The sequence below is a fragment of the Carcharodon carcharias genome, chromosome 15, assembly GCF_017639515.1.
Source record: "Carcharodon carcharias isolate sCarCar2 chromosome 15, sCarCar2.pri, whole genome shotgun sequence".
Classification (NCBI taxonomy): domain Eukaryota; kingdom Metazoa; phylum Chordata; class Chondrichthyes; order Lamniformes; family Lamnidae; genus Carcharodon; species Carcharodon carcharias.
The window spans coordinates 70,627,295-70,643,474 of record NC_054481.1 but is presented as its reverse complement, the minus strand read 5'-3'; the positions used below and the strand labels follow the sequence as shown (position 1 = coordinate 70,643,474).

Genomic DNA, 16,180 nt, shown 5'->3' with positions numbered 1-16,180 from the left:
AAAGGGGACATTTTATCCCAGAGTCTTGAAGAACAATTCAGTTAATCCCATTCTTCACTCTTTTCCCATATCCCTGCAATTTTTTCTCCTTCTGGAATTTATCTAACTTCTTTTTGAGGGCTACTATAGAATCTGTATCTACCACCCTGTTGATTAGTACATTTGAAACCCAAGCCACATTTTACATAATTCTTTTCCTCATGTTGCCCCCAGTTACTGTGGCCATCACAAATTACTGCCCTCCAGTTACTGACCGTTCAGCTTTTGGAAATAGTTTCTCTTTATTTGGTCTATCTCACTACTACTTACAAAAAATAAAACCATTAGAATAGCTATGGATGGCCTACTGCCTTCCAGAATTCCTTTTCCACAATAATGATGAGTGGTGGCTTGTTTTTCACTAGGATACTTAGCTTATTTCAGGTTGAGTGTGATTGTGTAGTACAGATTGAGACAGAACGTTGCAGCTGTATTCAGCAAAAAGCACCATGAAATAAGGTGCTGCCTGAGATGTGGCCACAAGATGGGTTCAAAGAAACCAGTGTATGGCCCTTCTCCAATGAAACACCTCTAACAAATCTCCAACCTACCTTCTCACCTTGAAGGAGGAAAAACCCCAACTTCTGCAATCTATCCAGGTAACTGTAATCCTTCATCCCTGAAACCATGGTGCCCAGAGTGAGACAGATTTTAGATGAAATTGCTGTTGAGAATTATCTGTTGCTCCGTGCCATATGCTAGTTTCTTTGAACCCATCTTGTGGCCACATCTCAGGCAGCACCTTACTTCATGGTGCATTTTGCTGAATACAGCTGCAATGTTCTGCCTCAAACTGTACTACACAATCACACTCAACCTGAAATAAACTAAGTATCCTAGTGAAAAACAAGCCACCACTCATCATTATTGTGGAAAAGGAATTCTGGAAGGCAGTAGGCCATCCATAGCTATTCTAATGGTTTTATTTTTTGTAAACAGTAGTGTACAAGGATAACAGCACTAACATAATTACAGTTTCCCATCAGTGAGCAGGTATGGCAGTTTAGAATGTCAATGTTGTTAACCTTGGGATTTCTTAATTTTTTGTTAATCTATTGTATTTAATAATATGCAAGTCTTTAGTAGACCATTGTGCTTCAAGTAAGTTCAAAATACTACCTCTTCTACACCTCAATCACATTTCACATTCATGCTGGCTGTGTAGATATAGGAATGTAAGCATCTCCACAAGATTCAGAAAGTTAGTTTTTAGTGTGAACTGAGTCAGAAGCTTTTAATGTATTGCTAAAAACATATTTGTGCAAAGAAAGATAATAGAAATTCAGTAGCCTTTAACATATATTGACAACTTTATGGTTTTTTTTTTTGTTTTTATATTTCCTGACAGGTTACTATCCATCAGCTGGACAGTACCCACCTCCAGGCCATTATATACCTCCAGGGCATTATCCCCCCCCTCCCGGACACTATGCTCCTCAGAGTGGACAAACAGCGACTGTTATAGTTCCCCCAGGCGCTGCAACAACAGTGACAGTGCTGCAAGGGGAGATGTTTCAAGCAGCACCGGTGCAGACCATGTGCCCTCACTGCCAGCAGACCATCACAACCAAGATCACCTATGAAGTAGGCTTACTGAATACTTTATTCTGCCTCTTCTGCTGTTTTGTGGGGTAAGTAGCTGCCACAGCAGCATGATATGAATGAAAGCTTATGGAAATATCTTGGTTTGTTTAGTTACAAAGAAGTCTGAATTCAACTGAACATTATTAAATTTCATGTGCAAATTTGTGGCCCATTCCACTATCATATTAATGTAGTCTTCGGTCTTCCAATTATTTACCATGCCATCTATTTTAGCATTGTCTGAAAATGTGATTGGCGTTCCTTTCAGTCCTACATCCAAATCACTGGACACAATAACCAGAAGTGGTCACAGGACAGAATCTTGAGGGACACTGCTCGTATTTTTCACACTGAGAAACTGCCCTGAGCATCTAAACTCTATTTACTCCCATCTAACCGTTTTTTAATCCTTGCCTTTCTGCTAATCCTACACCAGTTATCTCCAATAGTCTCCTATCAGGTACCTTATCAGCCATTTTCTGTGCACATCCACCGTCTTTTTCCTCATTCAACATATCTATCATATCATCTCAAAGAGCTCAACATGTTTGCCAGACAATATCTTCCATTCTGAAATCTGTGTTGGCTAATTCTAATTATCTTCTCCATTTAGATATTTAGTAATTTCCCCTTTAATTAAAAGATTCCAAAACTTCCCCTCCTACAAACGGTAAACTAATTGATGAAGGATTCAAAATGGTGATTATATTGGCCACAATACTCTAAATAGAACACCTGAAGTATAATTTCTAAGGCTTCTGGTATATCTCCCAGTTCCCTCAGGATCCTTGGGTGTATCCCATCAAATTCTGATACTTATTCCTCCTTTGGCTTAACTAACCATTAGGATTCTTTTCCTTTTATACAGTCTCTCCTCAAATTTTTAATCAAGTCAGTATTTAGCCTCCTTCCCTAATATTCTTCTCAATTGTAAATGCTGAAGTGAAGTAGCTGTTAACTATAATAAAAGCAGAAAATGTTGGAAACAGTAGTTTAGGCAGCATCTGTGGAGAGACTGTTAACGTTTTGTGTCGATAACCTTTCATCAGAACTTCTGAAACTTTGACTGTGTTTCTCTCTCCACAGATACTGCCTGGCCTGCTGAGTATTTCTGACATTTTTCTGTGTTTATATCTGATTTCTAGCATGTGCATTATTTTATTTTGTTTTAGTTAACACACATCCCTTTTCACTTATCCTGTACTAGCCCACTAACCTCTGCTCTTGGGGTTCCTGTTTTAACAATTCTCTTTTTAACATCTATATCTGCTAAAAAAATTTGTCATTTATAGATTTTGAGATTCTTAACCTAATCTTCTTATTTTACAATCTCTTATTTTTATCATTTTGTTCTTGCCTCAGGCATCATATGTCCTTCTCTTCAATTTTCATTTACTTCTATTATATTCATTTATCCACTTATCCATTATCTGGGACTTGAAGGAGTCATTGAGTAGTAAATGTTTATTCTGCAACTTTACAAAATCCTTAAAAAATATCTCCTTAATGATCATAGTCTTTTCTGCTAATTTCTCATTCCACTTCAACTCACCTGGGGGTAAAATCTACCCTGTTCCAAACTGGCAGCTTTTGGGTCTGAGGGTTTTCTCCTTTCTTTTTGGACCAACCTTTATCATCATTATTGCCTCTGAGACTATCACCCACACTTGTTTATATCCTCTCCCTGATCTATTTCATGACTCATAACTGCAGCAGCAGCAATCACTCTTATTTTATAGGAATTTGGTCATGCTGCTCAAGTCTTGAATGCATTTAGGATTTCCATTTCTTTCTGTTTAATTCCCTCTCAACACAGTCAATGAGTACACGAAGTCACAGCACAGGAGGTAGGTCATCATTCAGTCCATTGAACCTGTGTTGGCTCTTTGCAAATCCCGCTCTCGCCATTTCTTTGTAGTCCTGCAATTTTGTTCCCTTCAGGACTCATCCAATTCCTTTTTGAAGGCCAAGATTGAGTTTGCTTCTGCCACTTTTGGTTCTTTTGCCTTTCTTCTTAAACATGTGCCCTCTTGTTCTTGATCTTTTCATCAATGGGCACAGTTTATCTCAATTTGCTTTGTCTAGATGCCTCATGATTTTGAACACTTCTATCAAATCTCCCCTCAACTTTCTCAAAGGAGAAAACTACAGCTTCTCCAAACAAATCATGTAACTAAATCTCTGGAACTGTTCTCATAGACCTATTCTGCTCCTTCTCTAATGCCTTCATGTCCTTCCTAAAGTGAGTTGCTCAAAATTGGACGTAATACTCCAGTGTTTTATAAAGGTTCATCATAATTCTCTTACTATTATCCTCCATGCCTCTGTTTATAAAGTACTGTCTGGGAAACAGCCACCGCTGCACACTGTTTCCTCTCAATGACCAACTTCGTATTCATGCTGCCACTGTCCCTTTTTATTCCATGGCCTGCAACTTTGCTGGCAAACTTATAATGTGGCACTTATCAAACAGCTTTTGGAAGTCCATATTTACCACATCAACCTCATTACTCTCATCAACCCTGATTTGTTACTTCATTAAAAAAATTCAGTCAAGTTAGTTAAACACAACTTGCCTTTCACAAACCTGTGTTGGCTTTCCTTAATTAATCTACATTTGTCCAAGTGATGGCAAATTTTGTCCTGTAATTTCCCACTGCTGAGGTTACACTGACTGGCCTATAGCTGGTGGGCTAATCCTTACACACTCTTTTGAACAGGGTGACACATTTGTGGTTCTCCAGTCCTCTTGCACCATCCACATATATAAGGAGGAGTTGAATGTTATGGCCAATGCTTCTCTCAGCATCCTTGGATATATCCCACCTAGTCCTGGTGAGTTAGCAACTTTAAGTGCAGCCAGCCTTTCTAAAACCTCTTTATCAGTATTTAGCCCATCCAGGATCTCAACTACCTCACTATTGCTTTGGCAACATCATCTTCCTTAGTAAAGACAGATGCAATGTGCTCATTTAGCATCTCAGCCATACCTCCTGTTTCTATGCACTGGTCTCCTTTTTGGTCCCTAATTGACCCTCCCCCTCCTTGTACTGCATTTTCATTTAATTATATGCCTATAGAAGACTTTTGAATTCCCTGTTAAGCTAGCTGCCATTCTCTTCTCTGTCTTTGCCCCTCTTATTAACTTTTCCACTTCCCTCTGAGCTTTCTATATTCAGCCTTTTCCTCACTTGTATGAGATGTCAGGTTGATAATATGCCTCCTTTTTCTGCTTCAACTTATTCTTTCCTCATCCAGGGCACTCTGGCTTTGGTTGTCCTACCTACCCCCCTTCATGGGAATGTATCTTAACTGTACCCAAACTATCTCCTTTAAAGCAAACCCGTTGTTCAGTTAGTTTTGGCTGTTAGCCTTTGATTCCAAATTACGCGAGACAGATCATTCTCAACCCGTTGAAATTGTTCTTCCTCCAATGAAGTGTTCTTACTCTACATTAAGTTCAGGTAATTAAAATCTCCTGGAGCAATTATTATTTCTTATTCTTTTCCCTGATTTGTCTACACATTTACTGCTCTACAGGGAGTCCTCGCGATAAGTGGTGGTTGTGTTCCTGCAAATTGTGGACTTGAAGTGAATCATGGGTTCCCATAGGAATCAATGTTCAAGCCAGAGTTGGATTCCTTCAGGCATTCCTCACCCAGAAGAACCAATGTTCAATTTAAAATACTGTGCCTTACATGTGCAGCACTGTGCATTCCTAGGTGAAATAACTTTCAAAATAAAATAAATCACTAAATATAAAAGAAATAACATACATGATATAATTTTTAAAAATTCCACTCACTTCAGTAGTCAATTCAGATTAACCAGGCTCCATCTAGTGGCAGATGTTGGACAGTGCAGGAAGCTGCTGGAATCCTGGGATAATCTGCACCGATTCAACTTCTGCCACGCGATGGAGCCCAGGAGCTTCAATTCAGAACCAAAGCTAGCAGCGAAGTCAGGAGCAGACAGCTGAAAACAGACCTTGGTAAAAGCAGAGGATGGGAGGTAAGGCTGGAGAGCAATGGTGGGGGGGTGGCGCTGCGCGGCGGAAGTGGAGGCCCGACAGTAACATCAGAGGCGAGGGTGGTAGCGAGGGGCTGAGGGTGAGTTTGGAAGTGTTGTGGGAAAGATTTTGTGTACATGCAGGACACACGAGGAAGCCTGTGGCAAATTGGTTTAAATTGGCAATGTTAAATTGATGTACTGACTGTACTTCGTTAACAACGTTACAGTGAAACAGCATTAAATGAGTGAACATTAAGCAGGGACTTGCTGTCTTTTCCCACAATTGGGGAAGAATTAAGAATATCACTTTTTTATATAACTTTTAAAAAAAATTTGCTCATGGGATGATAGCCTCATTGGCTAGGCCAACGTTTATTGCACATTCCTAGTTGCCCTTGCGAAGGTAGTGGTGAGCTGCCTTCTTGAACCGCTGCAGTCCATGTGGTGTAGGTACATCCACAGCACTGTTAGGGAGGGAGTTCCAGGATTTTCACCCCGTGACAGTGAAGGTACTGTGCTATATTTCCAACTCGGGGTGATGAGTGGCTTGGAGGGGAACTTCCAGGTGGTGGTGTTCCCATGCATCTGCTGCCCTTGGCCTTCCAGGTGGTAGTGGTCATGGGTTTGGAAGGTGCTGTCAAAGTGAGTTGCTGCAGTGCATCTTGTAGATGGTACACACTACTGCCAGTGTACGTCGGTGGTGAAGGGAGTGAATGTTTGAGATGGTGGGATGGGGTTCCAATCAAGCAGGATCAGTATTATTCCACCAATACAACAATTGCTATATATTTAAGATAATTGGTAAAAGAACCAGAGGGGAAATGAGAACGTGCTTTATGCAGCAAGTTATGATGATCTGGAATGTACTGCCTGAAAGGCAGAAAACAGAATTGAACAAATACCTGAGAAAGAAACATCTGTAGCACAATAGTGAAAGAGCAGAGTGCACGACTAATTAGATATTGACTCAAGCTTTTTTTTTAGGAAACCCGTGTTCTCTGTAGCACATATTTTTCTTCAAATAAATTATAACCTGTTTATTTTCCAGTCATTTCCAGTTTCTATTAGCACTATTAGATCCATATCTCCATGTGAAATAATTTCTGCTAATTCTTGGTTTATTTCCTGCACGCTGTACATTACAATACATGCACTTTATTTTTCTTGTATTTAATGCTCTTCCTTTTCTCTTGAATGTTGTTTTGTCCTAGCTAGCATCTTGTCCCTTCATCCCTGGTAGAGGGGTTTTCCACCTGTATTCCTTTTTATTATTTCTGAATTACTTAATTTAATCCTACTTTCTCCTTGGTATTTCTGGTTGCTTTTGTTTTACCTGTCCTCATTTCTTGTTTTAAGTGACTGTTCACTTCCCTATTTATACCTGGGTTGCTAATCCATTAGCTCCCTTTCTGTCCAGATGTAGTCCACGCTTACAAAATAGTTCTCATCTCACCCAGTATAAAAGGGAAGTCCTCTTTTTGACCCACCCTTTCAACCGTGTTGGGCTTCCTGATCTTCCTGTCTACCTCTATTTAAGCCCCATTTCGTAATCTAAACTCTGTTTGCAGAACTTTGGGTCTTTTGTCTATTGTTGGCTTTCATGTGAACTCAAAGACATATTGTTCTGTACCCCTTTCCATGATCTTTTCCAGCCTTTCTGAAATGTCCCTTGCCCCCTCACTTTAGATTGCAGAAAATGGTGCTGAGTCCTCTTAACAATGAAGTATTCTAATTCTACTGCATTCTTAACTGATTTGCTGATGAGCCTCACCAGCATCCTCGAGCCATGTCACATTTGTTGGTGCTATTTTAATCCATTTGATGGCCCTGCCTAGAATTGCCTCCTCCACAGAAAGCCAGTGCTGCAAGTATGATAGAGAAGATAATGTGCTCTGGACATTTAATCTGTCCCACCTCACTTTCTCTGTGAATGGCCACTGCAGCTTCCTCCAGCACTGCAACTCCGCAGTGGGGATGACTACCCTCAAACTGTTGCCTCATAACTCTCACTTCGCTCCATGATATGGTAGATTATCTACAACTCTACCTCAAGTTGGGTTCTTGAGTTTAAGTAATCTCTGTTGCAAACATTTCCTGCAAATATGCTTGTCTAAGTTAACATCTGCTACCTGATACTTCTCTCATCCTACAGGAGCCATGCACGACTGCTCCTTTCTGTGCTGTGATATCTACAATAACTGATAGTTAAGTTGTTATTTTTACCTACTTTCAATTGAGTGACTTTGTTCTCCCTCCCCACGGCCCCACTTTAAATTCACATTCAAGTCAAATCTCCATTTTCATTTGGTCGCCCTCCATCAATTAGCAGTGTATAACTTCAAGCACAAATAATTGCACCTAGTAATGATATCTGTTTTTTAAAAACTATCGGGGGAGCCAATTAGCTCAGTTGGCTAGTGTGTGAATCAGATTAATGCCAATAGCACAGGGTCGATCCCCATTCCAGCTGAGGTACACTAGGGGCCTGCCTCTGCACCCTACCCATAGTAAAGAAAAAAATCACACTGCTTTGCTGTGGTTCACCTAATAATCGCCAAGGACCAGCAGAGAACTCAATAAGAAAATTAAATAGGTATTTGTTCTTGCCCAGTTTGATTTATTATTGGTTTGTTAATGCTCATTGGAGATAGGTTTAGACCCACTATGTAACTGGGCAGAAAATGAATTTTACACATTGAATGGAAAATTACTAGGTCCAATTCTATGTAAAGTAAATATGGTGAAACAATTTAAAAAAAAAAAATCAAATAGAATTCTTGGGTTTGTCAACCAGTTCAGTAGAAGACCGATGCAGAGGATATGTCACACCTGAAGCACTGTTCGATTTTAGCCACCATTGAAGCTAATGATGTATTTGAAGGGGTGTTGCAGCAAAAATGATTGAATGTTAAAAGTGAAGTATATGAACAAGTTAAGAGAAGCTTAAGCTTGAAACAATTAATGACATACAAAATAGTGTAGCTGAATATTACTTTAAAGTTAAGTCCGACCCATAGGATCAAATCGTATAAATTTACTTTTGTGGAAAGTATTTGAGATTTTGTTTTGCTGTGAAGGATAATAAATGAGTGGAATTGTTTCCTAGATAAGGTAGCAGAGAATGTATTATTCAGAATGTAGTTGGATGCCTGGCTGGTGAAAGTTGGACGCTGGGGAGACAGGTTTGATGTGTCAGCTACTTCTTGGACTGCTCAGAACAGTATCCATCACATTTATGAGGTGTTCAGGATTAAAATATTGGGACCTTGTGACAAATATAATTGGGGAATATATATATAAATTTGTTCTTTTTCTCAGTTTAAGCAAACTGATATTTAGGGGAAATTCTAAGCAGATTGTTGAAGCGAGTTCTGCTTTTATGAATTGCTATTATTGTTATTCTTTGGTTGTGGCATGGGAGCCTGTTAATAAATGTTTGTTTTACAATGCAGTTTATCACAGACCCTCTCAAACCAAGTTGTCACCACCAAAATGTAACAATGGAAAAAGTACCCATGCATTAGCTAGTAGATGGAAAGCGGCCTCGTATTACTAAAATTGGGGAGGTACCTTTTTAATTTTTACATATCTTGCTGCTATGATGGAGCATTTAAAATATATTTTCATCCTTAAGAAAAAATTGTAAAAGTCAAAATTTGGGTCGGGTTGGGCCTTGGGGGGTTGTGGCGGGGGAGGGGAGGTTGGGCTGTGCCTTTGGTGGGGGTGGTTGGGCCGGGCCTTGTTGGGGGGCAGAATCGGACCTGGCCCGGGGTTGGGGTTAGGTGGGGTGCGGGTTGGGTGAAAGTCAGGCCTGGCTGATTGAGGGGTGAGGGTACTTTAATTTGCAAACTTTGGATGGCTCCAACCAGGTTCAATCAATAGTAACCCAGAAATAATTAGAATTAAACTATTTCTTTACAAGACTGATTTATCTCTGCATGCCTATCTCATTGTATGAAGTCAGCACCACCAGAAAAGTGAATTAACCAGCGTTGGTTTTTCAGCCCACCGACCTCCATGAAGGAATACCTCTTTGGACTTTGATTCTTGACTCTGGAAATCACATGAAACATTATTTCTTTTCTCTGTGGTCTCTGCAATGTAAATCTATCTTCTCACTATCCCTCTTTTACTGTATAAATACAAAGGAGGCAACTTTGCGACCCTGCTCCCTTGTTTTGTATACACAAATAAACTAACCCTTTGAGTTTACCCTATCTCAAGTTTGCTGTGGGGTTATTAATAGAAATTGGATCACACCAAAACCGAGAGGTTGGGAAATACGCCACCGCTTGTAAAAGGGGAAGCAAATCAAAAACACCTTTGTTTGCAGACGGGTGGTGAGAGGAGAAATTAGTGCTGTTTAAATTAGCCCCCCTCCTGGCTATAACAAATAGTGTGTTGCTGATTTTTAGTGTGGCTATGCCTACAGAATAAGCCAGTAACGTGATGTTTTTGATTTGTTGATTATACTACACAAAAGTAACGGATTTGTTTTGAACTCTGAGGCATTCCAGCCTACAGTTCTAACAAGGCTGAGAAAATTACAGGTGCAACTGATAATGTCTCTGCTTCATTTGCAACAACCTTTGATGGTACCACTGTTTGATCTATAACAGATTAAGCCGTAGAAATATGGTTGCATAAAATTTTTACCAACTTCTTTGTTTTAATCTAGGTGTGACTTAGGCTGCTGCTTAATCCCCTGCTTAATAGATGATCTGAAGGATGTGATGCACACTTGTCCAAACTGTAAAGCCTACATATATACATACAAGCGGGTATGCTAACAGCAGTCCTGACCCTGCCCAAGTAGTGTTGGGATAACCTTAAAATGGCAAACTTAATGTTCAATTTTTATTTTAATTTACATGTTATATCCAAATGATTGTAATACTTGCAGCATTGTACTGTGCTGTAATTACAAGCAACTGTGAATGCCTTACTTGCAGAACATGTGATTCAGTTGAAGAATTTATTTATGTATTAATTCTGTGTAAACAGTATAAATGTCATACCCTAGCTAACAAATGACTTCAACTTTTAAAGTTCCCAGTACAGCAAAACCTGTGGATAGTTGTCTTTTAAAATGGCATTCAGTTTTGAATCCTGAGCCATTTATTCTATATTTGATTATTGTGCTGAATGGTGTTTGGGAAGTAAGGGAAAATAACTGGTTTAGGATATCTTTCAGCAATCTGCCTTCAGGCCCTAACTGTTGCACACTGCAGTAATATTTTTGCGATGCATTCGGTTTATTTTTCAATATTCAATTTAATAATTCATGTGCTATGTAGAAAATCAACACCGAAGTATGTGTGTATATGTAAAACCCCAGGGAAATTAAATGTTGTTGTCTTACACTCCTGATGCTTCTTCATGGGAGCATATATGCATGAATTTATTCTGTATTATTTGTATTTCTGTAATAATTGTAAAACTTGCATCTTACTGAAGTATTCTGTTTTGTTCAAAAGCTGACCCTGGTACAGGTCTCTAAAGGCCACATTTCCAAAACTGATATGTAGATTGTTGAGAAAGGTACCGAGGTGGTAATGAGAGTATGTTTTAGAACAGCAGTATTTATTTTGATGAGATGAAATGTTTTGCTAAAATATGAATTTCACACTTGTCAGTTGGTTGATGCCACACTGATGGTTTCAAACGAAGAATCAAAAAAGTTCCGAGCTATGACAAATGACTTTTATTGTGTTTATAGTGCAATCATAAGTCAGTCAAAAAGTCCTTTTTAACCCATATAATGGAGCTTGTACAGCAGGTAGTTTCTAAAAATTACAAATCCAATGTTTAAAAGATGAATGATGCATAGCTTATATTTTGTGCATCCATGGAAGTTTTTAATTTTTTCAGTTACAATACAGATAACTGTACTGGAATCTCCTGATATGTTCTTTATAGTAGCGTTTTGAAATATTGTACAGTGCAGAAATCTTGGATTATATATTCAAAATATGTGTAATAAAAATGCTCTGATGCTTGTGCAATTTTCAGCAGCTTGCAAGTATTGCCTTTGCTGAGAACTTATGCAGCATATGTGAACTTCCACTCTGATATTATTCGTACTGTACAACCTGCATTATGAAATTGCAAAGAATTGTTACAGAATGTATTCTGCTTTGAAAATAAGTGAATGCAACACAAGAAATTTAATGACAGGTGTATTTATCTTTTGAGGAGCAGAAGAATCTACATGTGCCGAATCTCCATCCAGCCTGCTTTGTTTTAATGTGCCTATTACTTATGCATCAATTTAGTACTAAAGGTAACCAGTATTATTAGACATAGCATTTGTTGATGGTTAGGAAAACGGAAATTATTTTAGATATTAGCAATTTTTCAACCAATCTTGGTCCCTCGGTTCAGATTGCTAGTAAGTCTAACAGCAGGGGTCCAAAACATTATTTCCTCCTTTCTTCGATACAACGGGAGGCAAAAGTATTGGACATAAGCAGCCTTTTCTAATTCTACCTTGTAGTAATGGTGGCATTGTCAGAAGAAAGACTAGACACTTTCATGACTGCTGTAAATGCAATATATCTAGTTCCCCAATTCTATTTTGTTAATTGAAGTGAATCATTGTGAAAGGATGCCATGCAAGTCATTTTCACATGTGGACTGCATTTTATGGCACTTACAAAAAAAATCTTCTGCTGTAAAATGGAGCCTTGCTGTTGAAGACTGATGAAGCTAATGGCATTTTGACAAAAATAAGACATTCTAAGTGGGCCTCCTCGCATTCAGAGAACATTTGTGAAAGCTATCGGTTATTAGAGGAAAAACAAATCATGTTTATTTACCCCAAAATTGCAGTTTAATCATCTTGATGGATACAAGGGCATCAGATCTTTTTTACTGTGCTGGAGACCACATGGGTGGGAGAGTTAATTAATCATGTTAATTTTTCTAATAGTTTCACAAGAATGTTGTCTGGGTAACTGCAAAATACTGGATTCCTTTTAAAAATAGGTCTACTTGGGACCATCTACTTTTTGTGGTTATATAGCAATCTATTCCTTAATGTGAAGCTTTTAAGTGCTTCTACACCAGATTATAAGTTTAGTTTAAAAATTCCACGTAATTAACTATTACTTTCTATATATTTAAGTACATCTGGCAATACAAACTACAATTAAAGCCACAAACACAGATGGCAAATTGTTTTGCACTCTTTTTCTTTAATGCCTATCTTTTCTTTGCACACCTGCAAAGCTAACATGAATAATTTACTTGCCTTTATCATCTTTCATGAGGAAATGGAGGAAGATTCGAGTATTGATGATATAATAAATGCCTGACTGCAGAACTTGGGTTTAAATATTAACAGGGTCATCTTGTAGTATCTAATCACTTTTGGTGTTTAAGTGATACATGGCAGTGTTGGAAACCTGTTCCAAAAGCATTATTTGTGCTAGTTGAAGAAAGAGGCAGTATGTATAAAATGCTGAAGTTCTTGCTAGACAGATCTGTGGCCTAATGGTTTTTTTTTAATAACTCAACCCATTATTGGTTGAGTCAGCTTATGTTGTGTGCAAGCTAATTATTTAAGCATTCTATACATGTACATGTCCATGCATTATCTCTTATCTAATGTACAAATGGGTATCTGCAACTTGGAAATTAATAAATGTTAATGGCACAATTGTGTTGTGAAGCTCATTCTGATGTTTTCTTGATTCAATAACAACTTATTTATAGAATGATAGAATGGTTCCAGCAGTACAGGAGGCCATTTGACCTGTCTCTAAGAGCAACCCAGCCACTCCCACTGACCTTTTTCTGTGCAGATAATTATCCTATTCTCTTTTGAAAGGCACAAGTGAATCTGCTTCCAAGACACTCCCAGGCAGTACATTCCTTTGTTCCATGATGTGACTGTGAAGCACCTTTACTATGTTAAAGGTGCAACATAAATGAGCAAGGAGAGAAATTCCTGAGCCAGCAACTTGTTCAAAACGCTATCATTTGTGGTATTCTGTCCTGTTTGCAGCAGAAACTTCTGGGTGCAGATTGGCCTTAGGTACCCACTGGAACCTTACCAAACCACCCAAATAACGTAGATTAAAAAAAAACTGCAGATGCTGGAAATCCAAAACAAAAACAGAATTACCTGGAAAAACTCAGCAGGTCTGGCAGCATTGGCGGAGAAGAAAAGAGTTGACGTTTCGAGTCCTCCTGACCCTTCAACAGAACTGAGTGAATATTAGGAGAGGGGTGAAATTTAAGGTGGGGGATGGGGTGGGGGGGGGATGAGTGTGGTTGTGGGGATAAGCAAGCAGTGATAGGAGCAGATACTCAAAAGATGTCACAGACAGAAGAACAAAGAGGTGTTGAAGCTGGTGATATTATCTAAACGAATGTGCTAATTAAGAATGGATGGCAGGACACTCAAGGTACAGAGATAAAAACAAAAAAACTGCGGATGCTGGAAATCCAAAACAAAAACAGAATTACCTGGAAAAACTCAGCAGGTCTGGCAGCATCGGCGGAGAAGAGTTGATGTTTCGAGTCCTCATGACCCTTCAACAGAACTTGAGTTTGAGTCCAAGAAAGAGTTGAAATATAAGCTGGTTTAAGGTGTGTTTGGGGGGAGAAAAAGAGGGAGAGAGAGGGAAAGGGAGTGCTCCCTTTTCCTCTCTCTCCCTCTATCTCTCTTCCTCTCCCTCTCTCCCCCTCCCAACATGAGGACTCGAAACGTCAACTCTTTTCTTCTCCGCCGATGCTGCCAGACCTGCTGAGTTTTTCCAGGTAATTCTGTTTTTGTTTCACTCAAGGTACAGCTCTAGTGGGAGTGGGGTGGAAAGACTAGCAGGGCATAAAAGATATAGATTTAAAAATAATGGAAATAAGTGGGAAAAGAAAAATCTATATAAATTATTGGAAAAAGCAAAAGGAAGGGTGAAGAAATGGAAAGGGGGTGGGGATGGAGGACCCAAATAACGTAGTCATCTTTGCCTCAAAGAACGAACAAGATATAAATGCAAGTTGTTATTTCTGCAACATTTATTTAAAGTAGAATTTTTTTTCATTTAAGCCACTGTCTACATTAAACATTATCTTGCAGTAAATGTGGACAATATGAAGTTCATCTTTAATGTAATAAAACATCTCAAAGTGCATCAAAGGAGCATTGTAAAGCAAATTAGACACTGAGCCACATAAGGTGATATTAGGGCAAAAACAAAAATACCTGGAAAAACTCAGCAGGTCTGACAGCATCTGCGGAGAGGAATACAGTTAATGTTTCAAGTCCATATGACTCTTCACCAGAACTAAGGAAAAATAGAAGAGGTGAAATATAAGCTGGTTTAAGGGGGGTTGGGACAGGTAGAGCTGGATAGAGGGCCAGTGATAGGTGGAGATTGCCAAAAGATGTCACAGACAAAAGGACAAAGGTGTTGACAGTGGTAATATTAGCTAAGAAATGTGCTAATGGTGACATTAAGGGTAGAAAGCAGGATGAGCAAATGACACAAAGCCCTATTGGGGTTGGGGGGAAGAGATCGAAATAGGCTAAAAGGTAGAGATAAAACAAGGATGGAAATACATTTAAAAATACTGGTAATAGGTGGGAAAAGAAAAATATATATAAATTATTGGAAAAAGGGGGTGGGGATGGAGGAGAGAGTTCATGATCTAAAGTTGTTGAACTCAATATTCAATCCGGAAAGCTGTAAAGTGCCTAGTCGAAAGATGAGATGCTGTTCCTCCAGTTTGCGTTGAGCTTCACTGGAACATTGCAGCAGGCCAAGGACGGACATGTGGGCATGAGAGCAGGGTGGTGTGTTGAAATGGCAAGTGACAGGGAGGTCTGGGTCATGCTTGCGGACAGACTGAAGGTGTTCTGCAAAGCAGTCACCTAGTCTGCTGTTGGTCTCTCCAACGTAGAGGAGACCGCATTGGGAGCAGTGAATGCAGTAGACTAAATTGAGGTAAGTGTAAGTGAAGTGCTGCTTCACTTGAAAGGAGTGTTTGGGCCCTTGGACGGTGAGGAGGGGGGAAGTAAAGGTGCAGGTATTGCACCTTCTGTGGTTGCATAGGAAGGTGCTGTGGGAGGGGGTTGAGGTGTAGAGGGTGATGGAGGAATGGACCAGGGTGTCCCGGCTCAAGCCCAGAATTAAATGTTATGGCATAGTGCATGGTAAATGGCGAGCTGCTTAAATATCAGAGGGAAACTTGAAACAGCTGCCAAAATGATTTTTGCAATTTGTATAGAACAAGGAAATGATGTCCCCGACTAGTTGTAATGATTTTATAGAAAAAATTAAAAGAATAAAGAAAAACAAATGAAACACATTTACACTTAAACACATGACTTCACACAGTAAACTGTTCTTTAAAACAGTTCCATAAATCTTAACTACCCTCAGAGCTAACCTTCCCCTTTTCTGTTCAACTATCCTTATGGATTTTGGAATCTATACCCCCTTTGACTGAAACAACTTAAAGCAATGACAGGAATAGTTTTGAATCATGTAAAATTCTGATTGATATTCCTCTTGGTTCATTAACATATGTGCCTGTAAAA

The 16,180-nt window shown here is 39.1% G+C and overlaps 1 protein-coding gene across 6 annotated transcripts in view; it reads left to right on the top strand.

The window, feature by feature from the left end:
* Window positions 1-13,311, top strand: part of cdip1 (cell death-inducing p53 target 1) — a 51,088-nt gene extending 37,777 nt beyond the window's left edge. For all 6 annotated transcript variants that reach the window (XM_041205631.1, XM_041205630.1, XM_041205629.1 and 3 more), the window contains 2 exons: window positions 1,388-1,670; window positions 10,313-13,311. In XM_041205631.1, coding sequence (XP_041061565.1) covers window positions 1,388-1,670; window positions 10,313-10,424 — 395 coding nt within the window. In that variant the 3' untranslated portion in view covers window positions 10,425-13,311. The remainder of the gene's footprint in view (window positions 1-1,387; window positions 1,671-10,312) is intronic.
* The last annotated feature ends 2,869 nt before the right edge of the window (window positions 13,312-16,180 follow it).